A 19,129-nucleotide genomic window follows, 5' to 3' on the forward strand; every position below is an offset into this window, starting at 1 on the left:
AAAACTTTTAAAGGATCTAAGAATAAATACCAACTCTGGAAATCAATCAAATGTAAGATCATTCTGGTTTGTCTTATTACCTCCATCTTGCTTCCCCTCACCAAAAAACTAACAAAAAAAAAACCACTCTAAATTTTAAGTTTTAATGACACATTATTTACAGGCATTACAGGGCACATGTACAGTTATCTAAAATTAAGAATTTATATTTGTTTTCATTGAAAGGTCTTTTAACTACAAACATATACTAAACTGTAATGAGAAGAAAATCACAAACTATTCCAATTCTTTTCCCAGGGTAGTACAAATACGATGAACCCACCAATCCTAAGATATTTTTGATTCTTACAAATATGCAGTATAAATGAAAGCTTAATATTAAAGTCTTTTCAGAACTAGAAAGTGAAAATTTTAAAAAGTGTTATTAAATCTGATGCTTAAAAAAACAGTAAAACAAAATTTTTGTGATAATTTTAGTTTTTTTCTAACTACTGTAATCTTATTACATTAATCTCATTAACTTAAATATATATTTTCCCAAGAAAACCACTTACTTGAATTGCAGGCAGCATGGTCATCTATGCTGAAATGATATTGCTGCTATGAAAATAAAACAAAACATTAATATGCAGACAATGGTAGCTTTCCTACTCCCCCAAACCCTCAAATTACAAGGAATCTACTTTATTCTCCTATCTGACTGAAAACCTAGTACTTTTCTATTTGGAATAATTTGACCATAGGAGAAAGCAATCATACTCCTCGTTTCTTACTTCATAAAAGTACTCCTCATTTGAAAACGGAAAATCTGAAACACACTTTAATATATAGTTTCTGGCACTAATATCAAAGTAATTCTTGAAGCATCTGACTAGTAAAATAAAACTAACAATAAAACTTAGCTTACCTTAAAACTGCCCCAGAATTTTCCCCTGTAAACACACTGTAAATATAATGTAAATACAAATATCACAACAACTGATACTGAAAGTCAAGTATCTCTCATCTGATCTTTACAAAGAGATAAGTTCATCCGAACTTTGTATAAATTCTCAAGTTTAACCATAAGCTTCTTCCACCAGATGACAAGGTAATAAAGAAAAATATCAATTTTAACTATGAAACAATACTCAATGCCTTTCCTTAATAATTTTCCATAAGTTATTTTCTCCATGAGGTGCTAAAGACCAAAAAAAAAAGCAATTTGAACTCTAAAGGACTATTCTTGAAACATACAAGAAAAAAACCCACAACTTTAAGTTAGATTAATACAATTCTTTAATGTATTTTCAGAGGAAAGAAAGTGAAGAGTTTGAAAACACTCAGAATAACAGACTATATAAAACCTAGGATTTTAGATTGCTTATAGCAGCATAACATACTAGTCTATTTTTTATTGTAAACCACCATTAAAATATTCTAAGAAAAAATAGAAAATGGCTTATAAGGCTATCAATTTCCAAGGAAAAGCTACGTTCTCCCCTAAGCTATACCAAACATACCTCAGATGTGTAGATGCGCCAACTACACATCCCACTTTCCTCTCAGGAACATTTCTTCCAGTACCAAAGCTGAACTGGAGCTAAACCTAACTGAAAAGTCTGACGTTACACATCACATTGTCTTTGCAAGAAGGCAAAGGACAGCAGAATGTCCTTGATGTCATTTTTCCTTCTCTCTACCCTAGCAAAAGGCCAAAGTACAATTGGGCATTACTAATGAGTTTGTTATGCTTCCCACGAGCTAACTCAGTGGGGAATACGTTTTCCTTTAGCATAAATAATCCTTTGTCCCCAACAAAGATCCACAGTAAGAAGCTTCCGAGACCATTTTTAAAAAATACAGCAAAGAAGCTGCTCCCATTAAAATAAGGAGTCCCACATAATCAGACAAGAGCTTGAACAGCTGGAACTGCCAACCCCAAACAAAAGAAGGCCTGAATTATAAGGCGTGTGCAAATCAAGAACAGTGACACAGTCACAAAGAAGCTATCACAAGAATGTTTAGTAGTTGCAGTTTTTATGGAAAATTCAACAAAATTAGTTCTATGAAAGAAATGAAGAATTTGTGTACAAGCTTCAATCACTGAACTTTAGCAGAGAGTCTATTTTTTATATATATATATATATATATTCCCCCACATCATTCTTATGAAATAGAAAGAACTACTTTAAAGATAACAAAATTAACCATTTGGATTACCTTTAAAAAGAAGTTGTTTAATAAATGGTACTCAGATAAGTTATAATATGTCTTCATATGTGAAAAACCATCAGGTACACAAAGATGCTTTTATTGGAAAACTTTTATAAACTGATGAGATTGTATCAGTGAATCATCATTAACTCCTGAGCATTTACTGTGTTCCAGATCCTAAGAGGCAGTTATTCATACTTTCTAGTCATTCACTATTCTCTTTCCAAATCATTTTTGTCTCAAGCATTGAATCCCAACAGCAGCTTCTTGTCTACCGTTAGCCCAGTCCCCAATCTGCATCACAATCCCAATTCTTGCTTCTTACTCAGTTTATTACCTGCTTTCCTCTTATCTATCTTTCCCTAAAAGTCTCAGTCTCTACATTTTTTTTTCCCACATAAACCAATTATACCGAATCAGCAACTCTTCATTTCTGGATCTGCACCTTGATTAGCAATTTATTGGCTTTTTTTGGTTTCTGTTTTTGTCTGTCTTTTTGGAGAAGACTACTTTAATTCTGTGCCATCTTGAGGAAGTCTTTTCCCTTGGATTTGGGCAAAAAAAAAGAGCTCTCAAATGACCAAGTCCAAACTATCCGCTAACCCTGCTTTAACAAGACAAACAGCGTATGCAGAGATCACAAGCGAATACTATACTTAATTTTTTAAATCTGGAGAAAATGTTAGAAGCACAGAGTGCACTTATCCACCTAAAACTTAAACAGAATTTGGGCCTAGCCCACTTTGAAACGGTTTCAGCCATGAGGTCCTCAAGATTATTTATGGTAAGGCTCTTCATACCAGTTTGACTTCAGATCATGATGGGAAAAAAATGCCAGCCCGTGGAGCTGCTCCTTTGTTCCACAGCTGTAGGCTCTGAAACTGAGTATATTTTAATTCCTCACTCACATTATAAAATGTGGTGGGGCGAGCACAAGGTGGTATGTCTCAGTCCTGGTACAAATTGGGGGCCGACTTGGAAAAGAATGGCAAAAAAGCGAAGAAATAAAGTAAGTTTCCTCAGAAAAATAGTAACATTAACTGCCACTGCAACACATATACATTCGGCACCCAGCCGACAGATGACTGCCAAGACACATAAGCTGCAGGGATGCGGTAAATGCCCAAGTTGGCGCAGTGGTTACTGCTGAGGAGGGGACGGAGATGAGATTAGGATGGAATGCACAGAGGCCTTTCAACTGAACCAGTAAGATTTCAGTTCAAGATAAGCATTGAGAACACAGGTATTATTATACTGGTCTGTACGCCCTTCTGTGTGTCAAAAAAACGTTTCATCATTTTTAATGTTTCATTTAGAAAAATAGTTAAAGAAGATATCCTGATTTGTTCAGGGGAATAAAAAACAACTTTCTCAGCTTTAAAATTCTGAGTTAAATATTTCCTAAGTACCTAGAAGAAAAAATAGAAATGCTGTATCCATACCAAACATATTTCATATTTTTTAATGTATACTAAAATAAATCACCATAAAGGCACCACTGGGGTAGTAGAAAGTAGCAGACCCATCTGCGAAATGGGATACCACCACCTCTCTTGTATGCTTGTTGTAAAGATTAAATAAGGTGATACAAATAAAGTACCTGATACATAGCTAGCACTTAACAAATGAGTTGTTATGATGATACTATGATAGGACATAATTATAGCTCATTTAACATAATTCATCAAATTAAAAAGAGGTAAGAAAAAGCTAATACTGAGAAATCATTAAGTGTAATTTGGAAAGCTTCTTTTACTAACATAAAAATAAATACGGTTGTAAGTGAACATAAAAACTTTAAAATACCAACATCCATACTCAAATATGAATGTGTAACATAGAAGTCTCTTGCTAGAATAAGGCTTAAGAATTGTGTCACACATAGGCCCTTCGCTCCATTCAGGCTGTCTCCTCACCGTCCACTCTATTGGTTTCACTCATTTCTGTGGCTCTATCACTGTTCAAGCTATATGTTTGTCCAAGCAGTGTCCACTCCTTCATTTATTAAGCAATCATTTATTCACACCCTTTATTAAACTGGGCACCACAGGCAACAGACGCAGTGATGAACATAACAGACGTGATGCTCTCATGGTGCTACTACATTCACTTGTGTATGTAGTGAATACACAAGGTTAAATCATGGAAATTGTTTTGAAAGAAAAAACAGAGAGACAGCAGGGGCCTACTTTAAGACTTTGACTGAGTGATTTAGAAATGGTTTTGCTGGAGGAAAAACATGAACTTGAAGAATGGTGGCAATTAGCCAGGGAGAGAGACAGGGAAGAGTTCTATGCATAGAAAATAATTTTTGCAAAGACTCTGTACAGAAGGGGAGAGACTTTGGCGCCGAGAACTGAAAGAAGCCAGTATGGCTGAAGCGTGGAGCACGTACGGCTTAGGATAGGGTTGGAAAGTCAGGCAGTAGCCCCACCATGTGACGCCATACTGAGGAAAGTAGATTTTATTCTAATTGCAGTGGGAAGCCATGGAAGAGTTTTAACCAAGGGAGAAACATAATGTATTTCATAGTTTAACAGAGCTTCCTGAGGGGGAGAGAGAAACATGGGAGTGAAATACTGATGGGTTTAACAGAGAAAGGGGGAAGAAAACAGAAGGAGAGGTGGGTAGAGATGTGGGGAAAAGAATTAGCGGAAACACTGAGAGAAGGAGAAGCATAGAGGGGTAGAAACAGTGAGAGCAAAGGAAACTGAGCACACAGGAAGTGAGATGGAGAGCAGCCTGGAAGGGGAAGAGGAGGGGATCCACTGCAGCAGTTCAGTGACCAGTGATGGTGCCTGGGCAGGGATGCTGACAAAGTATCCACCGGAGAAAAGTGGATGGGTTTGACATCTATTTTGGAGTTAGAATCAAGACTTGATAATGGTTAGAGATGGAGGGTGAGGGCGAGGGAGGTAAGGGCAGAGTGAAGCGTCAGGAACAACTCTTGGGTTTCTGGCTTAAGCAGCTGAGTAAATGGATAGTTGCAGCGTTTACTGCGATGAAGATGATGGGAGTCTGAACAGACTGAAGCGGGGAACGAAGCAGAGACAGGGCAAAAGTGCTATGTTTTGGTCATGTCTAATTTGAGAAGGCTTCAAAGACATTCAAGTGGAAATGTCAGGTTGGCAGTTAGAAATACTAATCTAGAGCTAAGAAGAAAGTTCAGGAGGAGACAGAAATTGCCAGCAATCCTTGGGGGATAAAACCACTGGAAAGAATGAGATCATCCGAGAAAGAAATGGAGAAAGCAGTGACAAGATCTAGGAACAAGTCCTGGAAGAAACCAACATTTAGACACGAGAGAAAGAGTCAGCAAAGGAGATAGAGTCCTTACCTCGACTAATCCAGGTTTACAACTCTTCTGATTTACCTCCTCCCAGGAGCCCTTCCTGATTGGCCTGAATTAATTCTGCCTATATCTGTAGCTCTTGAATTCACATAGCACTTCTCCCAACTACCTGTCCTTACAGTGCTTTATGCTGTTTTTTCGTTGTTTCTGTACATTGCTTGACCAAGTATATTTTAAGTTCCTGGATTGCTGTCGGAAGTAGTGTTGAGAGAAGTATTCAAGCTGAAAGTTTAGGAAACACTTCTGGTGGGAGATATGTGAACATCTCTAGGAAAAACCAGGTAGGTGAAATGTGACAGCAAAGCTTGGAAATAGCCATACAGCAGGCACATGTCTGACAGGAGACTTTTTTGGGGTATTATTTATTATTTTTCACTTTTATTTATTATGTGACCCAATAAATAATTTTGCCTCTCACCAAACATGTCCAAGGTGAAATATGTGAAGTGGCTACTAGTCAAGGTACCAGCAGGTTAAGTGAGCTGCCTGATATACCAGAGGAATCACTATGAAAAAAATGACTAAAACTGGTGTATTTGGCAGAGGGTCCAAATGAACGGGACAGAACAGCTGTGCCTGTGAACAAGGACTCTGGGCGCAATGTGCTACTCAGGAATTCACAGGGCTGCCCTACTGGACAGGTACATTTTTATTACGGCTTTTAAATAAATTCCATTGTGGTAGACTACATAATGGCCCCCAAAGATGTCTATGTACTAAACCCCAAAACCTGTGAATATACTGCCTTCGTGGGCAAAATGGATCTTGGCGATTGAGTAAATTAAGGGCCTAAGGAGATGGGAGATTGTCCTGGTGAGCCCAATGTAATCACCAGAGTCCTTATAAGAGGGATGCGGAAAGGTCATAGCCAGAGAAGGGGACGTGCCAAGGGAAGCAGAGAGAGAGAAAGAGATGTCAGGATACAAGAGGCAGAGCAAGAGAGGCTGGAGCTGTTATGCCGCTGGCTTGGAGAGGAAGCAGCCAGGAAACGCAGGTGCCTGCTAGAGGCTGGAAAAGGGGAAGAAAAGAGCTACCCCCCCACCCCCAACCCTTAAAATGGATGCAGCCCTACTAACGTCTGTTTCTTTTTTTTAGCTCATTTCAGAATTTTGACCTCCCAACTGTAAAATACATTTATGTTGTTATAAACGACCAAGTTTGTGGTTATTTGTTCTAGCAGTAATAGGAAACTAATACACATCTTAAGCGAAGAAAGGAAGATATTCCCAAAGGGTCAAGACATTTGACCTAGAGAAAGCGATACGTATCCAAACATGGTTAGAAGACGTAGCAAGGCCAATGCATTGAAGCAACGAGTAAAGGGCACCAGCTGTATATAGTACACTTAAAAAAAAAAAAAAAGATGCAAAATTTACAGGTAAAAGCCATTGTGAGTGCTGTGGCCCTGCCTTTGTACATCTGAGATCATTCATTCACTCATTCATTTAAATATTTACAAAGGCTCCTAGCGTTTACTGTCTCAGGGAACAGCACCCACACTCACCAAGTTCCAGGTCATGTGGACTCCTTCCTCTCTCACAGCTCCGCCCCAGGCTCCAACCCTACCTCAGCCAGAACAATCAGTGGCCATATCTCGTTGTTTCTACCTTTACATTTTCTCTTCAATACCCAAGGCCACTCCTTTAGTTCAAGCCACCACCATGCTTTTCCAGGTTTACTGAAACAGCCTCCAACCAGTCACCCTCTCTCTACCCTTTCATGCCTCCAACTTGTTCATGTACTGCAGCCAGGGTGAGCCTTCACAAACTCCCATCTAAGGATGTTACTACTTCCCTGCTTAAAACCCTTAATGGGGGTTTCCCTGGTGGCGCAGTGGTTAAGAATCCGCCTGCCAATGCAGGGAACACAGGTTCAAGCCCTGGTCCGGGAAGATCCCACATGCCACGGAGCAACTAAGCCCGTGTGCCACAACTGCTGAGCCTGCACTCTAGAGCCTGTGAGCCACAACTACTGAAGCCCGCGTGCCTAGAGCCCGTGCTCCACAACAAGAGAAACCACCGCAATGAGAAGCCCACGCACCCCAAAGAAGAGTAGCCCCGCTCATCGCAACTAGAGAAAGTCTGCGTACAGCAACGAAGGCCCAACGCAGCCAGAAATAATAAACAAATAAAAACCCTTAATGGCTCTCCACTGCCTTCAGGATAAAGCCTAAAGTCCTTCAGGAAGCCATCAAAGCCTTACAGGATCCCCTCGGCCACCTCTGACCCTTACACTCCAGCCATGTTGAATTTTCTTTGGCCCGTGGAGCACGCTGCTCTCTCATCTCTGTGATCCATCTACATGGAACGCTCCCCTTCCTCCCCTCTTTCAGACTCACTCCTACCTACCCTTCAGATTCAACTGCTCTAAAAAGCCTCTGTGAACCTCCTCCCCTGTTTAGGTTGTATAGCAATATAGGCTTCTATTTTGCTGTACTCTATACTTAAAAAAAAATAAGATTCGTAAGGGGGTAACCTTCTCCATCTCTTCCACTTGTATGTAGAACTCAGTGCTAAATTTAGCCCTGGAATTACTCCTAAACAATAAGTGTTGTATTTATTACTAAAGGAAATATGAAACAATAATGAAATAAATCTGTGGTATATTCCTTTAAGGTAAAGGTAGCTTCCAAAGCAGATGAAGATTTTTAAGAGGAAGAAATAAGATTCTTACTACGTAATAAAACATCACATGTTATCTGCAAAATATAAAGCCTCTTCATTTGTTGGGAGTCTTTACTTTTTTATTTGAAAATTTCCTTTTGCAATGTTTGGCAGAGATCCAACCTGAATAATTTAATTTTGTATTACACAGAATTATTAGTTTGTCATAAAATTTTGTGGGATACAAAAATTTTTTTAAACTTAAAATCCATTTGCCTTTATATATGATAGACTAAAAGACTCTGGAAAACATACGTATACGGTAACAAAGAAATGTAAAAACAACATTAAAAAAAAGAATAAGAGCTGTATGTACTGATATGAAAAGATGTCTATTATATGTCATGCAACCAAAAGCAATCTGCAGTACAGTATTTAAGTATGTTACTGGGATCACAGTGTTTTCTAAACTGTGTGTGTGTGTGTGTGTGTGTGTGTGTGAAAAAGAAAAACTCTTGAACAAAGTTAAATAATTTTTTTCAACAGTCAATTTTTTTTTTTTTTTTTTTTTTTTTGCAGTACGCGGGCCTCTCACTGTTGTGGCCTCTCCCGTTGCGGAGCACAGGCTCCGGACGCGCAGGCTCAGCGGCCATGGCTTACGGGCCCAGCCGCTCCACTGCATGTGGGATCTTCCCGGACCGGGGCATGAACCTGCGTCCCTTGCATCGGCAGGCGGACTCTCAACCACTGCGCCACCAGGGAAGCCCCAAGAGCCAATTTTATTTTGGGGATCAAAAATATTAACAAGTCATCCATCAAGGGAAAACAAAAGTCATAATGTCTAAAATTCCATATAAAGTGAGTCCTTCACCATAGCTTATACTTTCTTACAAAAAAGTTTGTTTTGTGAGAGTAGGCAGAAGTCTCTATCAGCACTTCAGCAATATCTAACATATGACTGATGGTTTTAATACTGTAAATCCCCATGACACTTTCAGCAGCAAAAACAAAACTGCATTTAATGTCTCTGCTACATTTCATACATTCTAGGTCTTTGTACATTAGTAATTCACTTATGAAATACATGGCAACATTCTGTTAAAACCACCTACTCTGTAACAACATACTAACATGATAAAACTTTATGAGTTTTTAGAAGGAGAAACACTAAAGAGATACAATTATAATTATTGCCTGCATCTTATAAACATTACTTCTTAGGCATTTCTCTATGGCAGTTACATTTCAACTAAAATAGGGAAATTCAAAATGAGAAAACAGACTGACAGACTCAAGTTTCCTAGTCTCTCAAATTCTATGTACACTGTATGGTTCATTAAGGATGTAAAGGTATATCTGATATCAAAGTATAGGAAGCAACAAATAATAGGAAGAAAGTAAAACACACATACATAGATATACATACACAGCCACGTTACTGTAAGAAAGCAAAACATAACAATACACATTAATCTTAATCCCTTACTTTCCTCATCAACAGCCAGATTGAAAAAACTTATTGAAATAACTGAACTTTCATTCTTATCTCCAAACTTAAATTGAGATTGACAGGAAAGAAAAAAAAAGTGCTGCTTAGTAAAAAGTACAGTAAATGAGCAAAAACTAAATGGGAAAATATAAATTAGGAAACATTACTTCTGAACTGACCAATCATCCAAACATCACTGGACTCATTTAGTTTTTTAGTATATTAGCAGGTATACTGTTGACATTATTCCCTTATCACACACTTTGATTTACCATCACAAGTTACTTCTCACTATTTTTTAATGAAGTATTCAAAATAAACTGATACCCACAGCAGAAATGAACCTGGGCCATACAAACAACTCTGCAGAGAAGTTGCTTATAGCTGGGAATATAAATGCAATAGTGTGATTTAAAAAAAAAAAAAGAGGCTGGACACTGGAGACAGTCTAGACTGAATTCTGGGTGGACCTTAGTAGCTTAATTCCTTTCTCTGAGCTTCAGTTTAATCTATGACATGGAGAAAACACCAAGGAGACTGCAGGATTATTAACAGGTTTAACAATAATATAAGTAAAGCACCTAGAACAGTACCTGACACATTCTAGGTAATAATGCGTGATAAGCAGTAGTGAGTGTTTAGTATGTGCCAGAAATAATTTTAAGTGCTTTACATGGACTAACTTAATCAACGAATGACAGTTACCATGACCTCTGGCACTGCCTTCACCTTCTGCTCCTCTCTGCCTGCCCTTTGGGGATAGCTTGAAACTTTTAATCCAAATTAAACAGCATAGAAATAACACAAGCTATGTGTCAGGCACTGTACTATGGATTATTTCACTTGATCTTCACAATGACCTTCACATCAATAAGGTAGGAACTATTTATTATTAACCTTCGTTTGCACAGTATGAAATTTAGGCTTAGAAAGATTAAGTAACTTGCCTAAGGTCACACACATAGTAAAGTGTGATTTCAGAGCCCCCATGTTTAGAAACTCTGCTACATTAAAAGAAATATTACTTATAATTCATTAATATAAAAATAGCAGAGACACCCACTATTCAAAATCTGTGGGTTTTTAATGAGTTTTTGAAAGCGATGAGTCAGACAGGCAACATGTATCAGGATTCTACACCAGACGACTATCACCAGTTTCCACTTTTTCATTCAAATCTATTCCAATCTCCTCCCAAAGGGAATCTGAGGTGGTGAGAATTCCAATTCCTAATTCTTTAAGTCCCAAGTGAGGTAATCAGACAGCAGTTCACAAACTGCTTATCTTCTGAGAGAGTAGGTACGAGCACTCTCCACACAAACGAAGCAAAACCCAAACTCTGATCTAGACAGGGTCTGCAAAAAAAAAAAAAAAATCTCTTCACTTAATAACGACTCAACTTCACCAGACGTACCACAAAGCACTCTAAATCCGTAAGACTCAATCCCGTGGTTCGAAAAGTTAGGAACCAGGAGTGACTGCATGGTCAAGCACTCCCTCCAAAACTTTCCTCCGACTTCCAAGGCAATCTACAAACCTCCCCATAACGCAGCCTTTCAAACCGAGACGTGTGGGTGGGGAAAGCATAGAACAGAGCCTCCAGTTATTCGGCGACATGGGCCTTGCAACGACTGGAGGGAACAAATAGGGAAGAAACTGTAAACTCTGCCAGAGTGCAAAATGACTATGTGTCATTCTCCTTCCAACGTCAGTGACTTCATCACTTCTTGCTGAGGGAGGCACTAAGGAATCAAGTGACCCTATATGTGCTAGGTGCTTGGAAATGAAGGTGCCCCTGGAGAGCCTAAACTAGCTTCAGGCTCTCATCCCTCCTTGGAGTCTAAAGCAGAGCGGCAGCGGGTCGCTACCTCTCCCCTAACCTAGCACACCCACACCTGCCGTCCCCCGCCCCAGCACACCTGTGGCCCCTCGCACAGCACCCGGGTGGGCATGGGAAGGCAGGCATAACTTCACCTTGACGGCCCCGGGGACCAATCAGAGCACAAGACTCCCGCAGCGGGCCAATCGCACAGCGTCTTGGATCCCGCAGCTCGGCGCCCCACCCGAACTACCGCTTCGCCTCCGCGGAGCGCTGGGGGCTCTTCGAGCGCAAGCTGAGGCGCGGCAGCCCCGAGAAGGCAAGTAAGAGTTCGCGAGGAAAGAGAAGGCAAACAGGGAAGTACTCACCCGCCCAGGCGCAGGAGGGTCACTGCTCCCTGTGGGGCGACATTTCGCTCAATCTGTGCCTGGCCGGCACGCCCCTGCCCAACCGCCGCCGCAGCAGCAGCCGCCGACTCTGCCTCGAGCTTCGCAGCGGTTCGCCGCCGCCTGTTTTGAAGGAACCAATCAGAAGGCGGAGAGGGGGCTTGGCTGGAGGCCCCGCCCCCAAGCCGCCGGGAAGCAGGAGACCCGCGGGCCTCTGAGTCGAGGGGCGCCTCGCCTTCCTCAGCCTGGCGTCTCACAACTCTGGGGGGGCTAAGCTCCTCTTCTCACAGAAAATGGCTTTGTCACAGAGTACCTCCTCTCATCTGGCCCCTCAGCGACAGCAACAAACCCTTTTTGTCCCGATTAGCAGGAGAGGTAAATCAACTTCTCCAAGCATCCCGGAATAGTGCGCGGTAGAGTTGCTCTGAGTTTTACCCTGTTCTGTTAAGAGCCCCTCCCAATTCTAAACCCACCCGCGATCTGGCTGTACTGAGGGCGCTAGGTTTCCGGATACAAACTGTCACCCTGCAGGAATGGGAGTCCTGTGAGGGGTGTGGGGAGAGGGATGGAGAGAAATCCTGTAGCTGCAGGCCACAACTGAGAGCGGAAAGAGGATGTTGGCTTTTCCTTGAGGAAACACCGGAGCAGGGTCTGGGGGAGGGGAGGAGAAGGAGTAACCTCAACGCAATGAGAGCTGCGTACTAGCTCACAGAGTTGAAGTATGGAGACTGGTCTTGAATGTAACAAGAGGTAGGTCTGTGATCACTAATTGTGTTTTATTATGGGGGCAAAATCGGTGCCGAAAGCCTGGAAGGCCAGGCTTTTCCCCTCTTCTTAGTATTATTTTGTCACATCATGTTGCCTTTCTGGGCCTCAGTTTCCCATCTGTAAAGAGTGGAATTGCCTGGAATGATGTTCCCCAGCATTTATTCCTTCATTCACCTATCAAAAACAATGAGGAGGTACTGTTGCTTGCTGAAGAGACAAAAATGAAAACGACAGCCCCTGCCTTCAAGTGCCCAGCAGCGTGGTAATGACTCAGTGGAAACCAGTGGAAGTCTGCGAAAAGAGGGAACACCTAACAATCTTGTAGGGTGATGGTCAGAGGTTTGAAAGGACTTGAATTTTGAAGGACGAATAAGAATCTGCCAAGAGAGAGGATAATTTGGAGTAAGGAGTGCTTTCTAGGCAGAGAGAAAAACAAGCTTCCAGGGATGTGAGAGCAGTTGTTCTGGGAATAGTAGTTCTGAATGATTAAAGTTTGGGGATTCGGGGGTAGATCAGGCTGGAGGAGTAGGCACAGATGAAAACCCTCATAGGTACTAAGGAATTTAGATCCTTTCTTGCAGGCAGTTGTGATTGATTTTGTGTTTCAGGAAAAGAAAAAAAATTCATTTTTGAGGATTTTTGAAGAAAGGAGTAAGGCTGGCAGCAATTCTAAAAATTAAAAGATGATAATTACATAAACTAGCCCAGAAGGGAGGGTGAGAAAGAGGTGTCTGGAGATATTCAAGAGGCTGATTTATCTGGACTTGGTATCATGTGACAGCGATGCTGCTCTAAGGAACACAGGGAAAACAACTGTGGGGGAAGAATAATGCATTTTGGTGTGGGGTTGTGTTCACTTTGAAATGTGAGAGGAACGTGCAGGTTGAGGTGTTCAGAAGATGGTTGGAAAGTTAGGTCTGAAGCTGGTTAAATTAGTTTGTGAAAGAGATACAGATTTGAGAAGTCAATTCAACAAATACTGTTAAGCACTTTCTCTGCACCAGACTCCATCCTAAGCACTGGGGTCCTGCTCTCACAGACCTTACCTTATGGGTTAAGCAGGTGAAGATGGTCATCCAAAAGTTGACGTTTAAGTGGTCATTGAACCTGATGCCCAAGTGTGGTTGCTTCATTTTTTTTACTGATGTCTATCCCAGAACCCTTTGCTGCCCATGACTGCTATAGATTCATTTTCACAGGACCTGTTGTTCAAATCAACCTATGTTTTATAGTGTTTCTATTTAAAACTAAAGGGCAGGACTTCCCTGGTGGTGCAGTGGTTAAGAATCCACCTGCCAATGCAGGGGACATGGGTTCAAGCCCTGGTCCGAGAAGATCCCACATGCCGCGGAGCTACTAAGCCCGCGTGCCACAACTACCGAGCCCACACGCCTAGAGCCCGTGCTCTGCAAGAGAATCCACCACAATGAGAAGCCCATGCACCGCAATGAAGAGTAGCCCCCACTCGCCGCAACTAGAGAAAGCCCACACAGCAACAAAGACACAACGCAGCCAAAAATTATTAAAAAAAAAAAAAAAAACCACACAAAAACTAAAGGGCAATTTTCCATACCATTTCATTTAGCCAAATTTCAAGTGGAGTTCTGGTTTTAATTGGATTCGTTGAGCCCTAATATCAAAATATGTACACTTCTCTACAGAACCTTAAGAATAAGTAAATTGTGTCACATGGATCTTGTTTGATGAGCCAGTAGTTAACATTTATTTTTTCTTACATACATACTATGTAACTAAACATTTGAATACCACTTATTAAAAGTGGAAACTATGCTATTTGAAGTATGTACACATTCTCATTCAAATACACACACACACACCGCTTAATATTTCCCTAAGCCATTTGCTGAAAGTTTGGCAGCAGGGTATTTTTATGGTTGCTCTCTTTTTATTTTCATTGTTCGGTTTGTCTTAGTAACTCCTCTAAAAGACACAGGACATTGTGATGGAAAGTGAATCCAAAGTCAGGAAATCTGTGCAAATCACTTCTCTAAGCCCATCTTCCTCACATTTAACTTCCACATTTAACTTCCTAGTTAAATGTGGGGATTGGGTAAGGAGTTCTCTTCTAGATTCTTTTGATCCTTGGTGCTTTTCCCTTATGTGTGAAAAAGAGAAAAGTTCTCCTTGTTGCTCCCTCAACCTCACTTTTACATGAATTCCCAGTTAGTACCCTGCCCCCTAAGCACACTCACCATCTTACCTACCTTGATTTTAACACTGCAATTAGTAATTGAGGGTTTCACCTAATGAGCTGCAGTCTTTCATGTGTACATTTCTAATTGGTGGTTAGGTTAATAGCAATGTTTTAGATGTTCTCACTTGAAATTGACATGGTTGTAACATGCAAGGCAAGACTCACCAGTCGGCTTCCATAGGATAATAAAGTATTTTAGTTCTGACTTTCCCAAGATTGTGATTATGTGCCCGCTTTAAGAAAGCACCATGCGTGGAGATCTAAATTTTTCAAGTTATTACATTAGAGATATTCGTTCATCTGACTAAACATCTCTACCAAATACAGAAGAGTCTCTTATATAACCTTTGAATATTGAAATATGATTTTTTTCCCCACAGCTCTTCAAGAATTCTCTATTGCTCGAAGTTTACTGTAGTTGTTGGAGAATTTTTTTTCTTTTTATTGGTTTATTAGTTGTTTTGTTCTGCATTTTGTAGTTTCTGCTGCTGTTTTTAATGCTTTGACATTATTGACTATCAATCTAGAGATTGTGCCTTGTATGAACTGCTGGATGAAATTTTGGGACAATAGAGATCTTGATTCATTCACAAACTACTCATTCAGCAGATGATCTGAGAGCCAACTACATTAAAAACAAGACTAAGGGGACTTCCCTGGTGGTCCAGTGGCTGGGGCTCCGTGCTCCCAATGCAGGGGGCCTGGGTTCAATCCCTGGTCAGGGAACTAGATCCCACATGCATGCCGCAACTAAGAGTTCGCATGCCACAGCTAAGGATCCCTCACGCTGCAGTGAAGATCCCTCATGCTGCAACTAAGACCCGGCGCAGCCAAATAAATAAATAAATATTTAAAAAAAAAAAAAAAAAAAACAAGACTAAGTTCTATTATAAAGGAATGTTATTGATTTACATTAACAAATATCTGTAAGTAATTCAATGATATAAAATTGTATGATAACAACAGTTGTGATCAATACTAAAATATGATATCTATATAATGAGTTGAATCGTGTTCCTTCCAAATTTCACGTACACCTGGAACCTCAGAATGTGCCCTTATTTGGAAATAAGATATTTGCAGATGATTCCCTCTTCAGGTTTGTTAATTTGCTAGTATGGCTCACAGAACTCAGGAAAGCAGTTCACTTACCATTACCAGTTTATTATAAAGGCTACATCTCAGAAACAGTCAAATGGAAGAGACATAGGGCATAGAGAGGGGGGCATGGAGCTTCCATGCTCTGGCACACCACCCTCCTAGTACCTCGATGTGTTCACGAACCCAGAAGCTCTCCAAATCTCATCATTTAGGGTTTGTTTTTTTTTTTAATTGGAAGTTCCATTACATAGACATGAATGATTAAATCATCGGCCATTGCTAATTGACCTCCATCTCTGGGTTCCTCTCCCCTCTCTGGAGGTTGAGGAATGGGACTGAGAGTTCTAACCCTCTAATCACATGCTTGGTTCCTCTGGCAGACATCCCCCATCCTGAAGCATCTAGGGGCCCACCAGGAGTCACTTTTTTTTTTCCAGCCGTGCTAAGTGGCATGTGGTATCTTAGTTCCCCAACCAGGGATCAAACCCATGCCCCCTGCAGTGGAAACGCAGAGCCCTAACCACTGGACCACCAGGGAATTCCCAAGAGTCACCTTATTAGCATAAACTCAGGTGTGGTTGAAAGGGTCTTGTTATGCATAATGAAAGATGCGCCTATTGCTCAGGAAATGCCAAGTGTTTTAGAAGCTCTCTGTCAGAAACTGGGGACAAAGACCAAATATATGTTTCTCATTATATCACAATTCATTTTCCACATAAGAAGCATTATTACTTGCTATTATAAGGTCTTAACCACTTGCATAAATCCAGACCTAGAGGATTAACTCCTAGCTCTGTCTGCAGTGCCCCTTAGTTCCCACTCATTTCCCACCACCTTCCCCACAGATGCCTTATGATCTGGAAACCCCAAAATACACTCAATTCCCCAAACTGGACCTACTCCCTCAGGCATTCATAAATTTACTTCTCTGTCTTAAATGTCCTTTCCTTACCCCCCTCTTCCCTGGTGGGTCTGCAATTTCCCATTTGCTCTTCATTCATCAGCTAAATCCCTTTAGTTGGTGGGTACTGAGATCTTCATTTTGCAGTGGTGAAACTGTGGCTTACAACGGTACTGTGCACCCTCCCTCTCTGGCCCAGGTTACTTGTGGTCTTTTAACATATGCACAACTCCCTTTTCTCCCTTCTTTTGCTCCTGCCACCCCTTTCACCTTGAATCCCCTCCCCTCCTACCCTGACCTATGGAGTCCTGACTATCCTTCCAAGCCCAGGGGAAATGCCACCTCCTCCTTGAGGTTTTCCCAGGTGAGCCCCACAGCGCTTTGCTCTTTGTAAGCCCCTCCAGGCAGTTACTGTGTCTTAATCATCTTTGTATCTCCTATGGAGATTAGCAGCAATATCTAACCTAGAGGGGACTCAAGTCTTTTTTGTTGTAGCAAATGGAATCCAACTAATGTTAGCCCCAACTCACTCCGTTTTCTACTGACTAGCCATTTTTAGGACTTCAGGGTTGCCCTAATATTTTAATACGAAAACCTCTTTGCTTGCTAAGCAAGCTCCGTTTTGGCTGATTTCAGGAGAAAGGGACATATAAGCCCATCACTTATAGGTGTTTTATTGTATTCACCAAAGGAAAATGGGGAGAAGAATGCAACAGTATAACAATGAAGGAAGGAAATGAACTAATTCCTGCCTTGGGGGAAGTATACCACAGCCGTGCACCCTGCTGAAGGAGTGTTTTCCAAAAACAAAACAAACAAATGAAAAATGATTAATTATATGCACTAAAGCCAATAGTGAGCACTTTTAAGAGACTAAATGGAATGTCCCATCACTGGAGTTATCTTCGTACTCTGATTTTGTAAATGCTGCCTCAAGACCCTAACTAAGGAAAGAGATTGCTTGAGGGAATGTTTTATGTGAGAATAATTAACTTTTCTGTATGCTATTCTCTTTGAACTTCAAAGAATATGAAATGATCAGGGGGCTATGGAAAATGAATGAATATTCACCAGGGCTTCCAGGGATGAGAAAAGCACAATTTATGTCCTAAGAGTTTACCTTTTTGGAAATTACCCCCTCAAATTCGATAGGATGCTATTCATCATTTAAAGAAATAAGTTGTATATTTTTCAAATTTTGGTCCCAAAGAAAAGCCTGTTGCCATTATGTTCAGTTTATTGCCCAAATTGAACACAGCCTTTTAATAAAATATATGCAGTAAGGTAAGATGAAGAGCAAAATGAAAATTTCCCTATTTCAACAGATAGACTTGAAGTAATGATTAATTTAATTAGGCAAACAGGGCATACCAATTTGAGTGAAAGATTCCCTGAAGCCTTGTAGAATACAATGTAGAGAAAGTATTTCAACCTAGCCCCACATTTACAATTGTGGAGGTTATATAACTACCACATAAATATTGATGAGAATTCTTGCATAAAACCAGGTACAAATGAAATAAAGGAAAGTTATATATAGGATTTATATTATGAGGAAAATGAAGAGCTAGACCCTGCCCCTTCAATGCCCATCACTGCACATCCCAGATTTCACAGAGAAGCGGGGTAAACTTGTGGTCGTTCACTCTCCATGACATAAGCATCTCTGCGTGGTGATGGTTGAATGTCCGCAACTCAGTCAGGCGACCCAGAAGACAGGCAAAATGTTGAGGATTTTCAGGCTGATGAATCTTACACAACTTTTGTAGCACATCAAGCAGTGGTTCCTGAAGCTTCTCTACTGCCTCTCTGTCCTTTATGTATTGTCTGTCTGTTTAGAAGTTTAAAATAAAATGACAAAAAAAGTAATAATTTGGCATAATTACAGTAATGTTAACGTTTTTGAAGTGTAAGTTATAAATGTACACTTAAAATGTACAAATTAAGTATTCAAATTGATGAATTTTTACACACACGTATTTAGACTCATGTAATCACAACTGGATCAAGCTATAAGACCTTTACTGCCCCCCAGAGGCCTCCCTGAATTCTCCTTCCAATCAATGTGTACCAGAAAGACTCCATACTGAATCTATTCCTTTAGCTCTAACCCTTGTGCTCTGTTGCTTGTGCTTAGCCATGCTGGCTCTGTGCCTTTTGTGAAAGAATGTTGCCTAGAGCCTGAAATATACACGAGATCCCATTCTCAAGGTTCTGACCTTTAAAGGTATAACACTTTTCCATTCATATAGAGATAAAAAGTTGCAGAACAGAGAACAACATTTATCTTGTTGGAGGT

At 40.6% G+C, this 19,129-nt stretch overlaps 2 protein-coding genes across 12 annotated transcripts in view; both read right to left on the bottom strand.

Moving 5' to 3' along the window:
- Positions 1-11,975, bottom strand: part of GAS2L3 (growth arrest specific 2 like 3) — a 33,140-nt gene extending 21,165 nt beyond the window's left edge. Inside the window, exons 1-2 of one of the 3 annotated variants that reach the window (XM_032647159.1) lie at positions 11,828-11,975; positions 555-600 (exon numbers count right to left, since the gene is read on the bottom strand). In XM_032647159.1, the coding sequence (XP_032503050.1) occupies positions 555-578 (24 nt within the window). In that variant the 5' untranslated portion in view covers positions 579-600; positions 11,828-11,975. The remainder of the gene's footprint in view (positions 1-554; positions 601-11,827) is intronic. The other 2 variants (XM_032647160.1, XM_032647161.1) reach the window with 2 other exon arrangements.
- Positions 11,976-17,496: 5,521 nt separating this feature from the next.
- The window catches only part of NR1H4 (nuclear receptor subfamily 1 group H member 4), a 48,526-nt gene continuing 46,893 nt past the window's right edge, over positions 17,497-19,129 (bottom strand). For 7 of the 9 annotated variants that reach the window (XM_032645734.1, XM_032645731.1, XM_032645730.1 and 4 more), the window contains one exon: positions 18,274-18,661. In XM_032645734.1, coding sequence (XP_032501625.1) covers positions 18,423-18,661 — 239 coding nt within the window. In that variant the 3' untranslated portion in view covers positions 18,274-18,422. Of the gene's footprint in view, positions 18,662-19,129 lie in introns of all 9 variants that reach the window. The other 2 variants (XM_032645727.1, XM_032645726.1) reach the window with 2 other exon arrangements.

This window comes from Phocoena sinus, chromosome 10 (genome assembly GCF_008692025.1).
Source record: "Phocoena sinus isolate mPhoSin1 chromosome 10, mPhoSin1.pri, whole genome shotgun sequence".
Lineage (NCBI taxonomy): Eukaryota > Metazoa > Chordata > Mammalia > Artiodactyla > Phocoenidae > Phocoena > Phocoena sinus.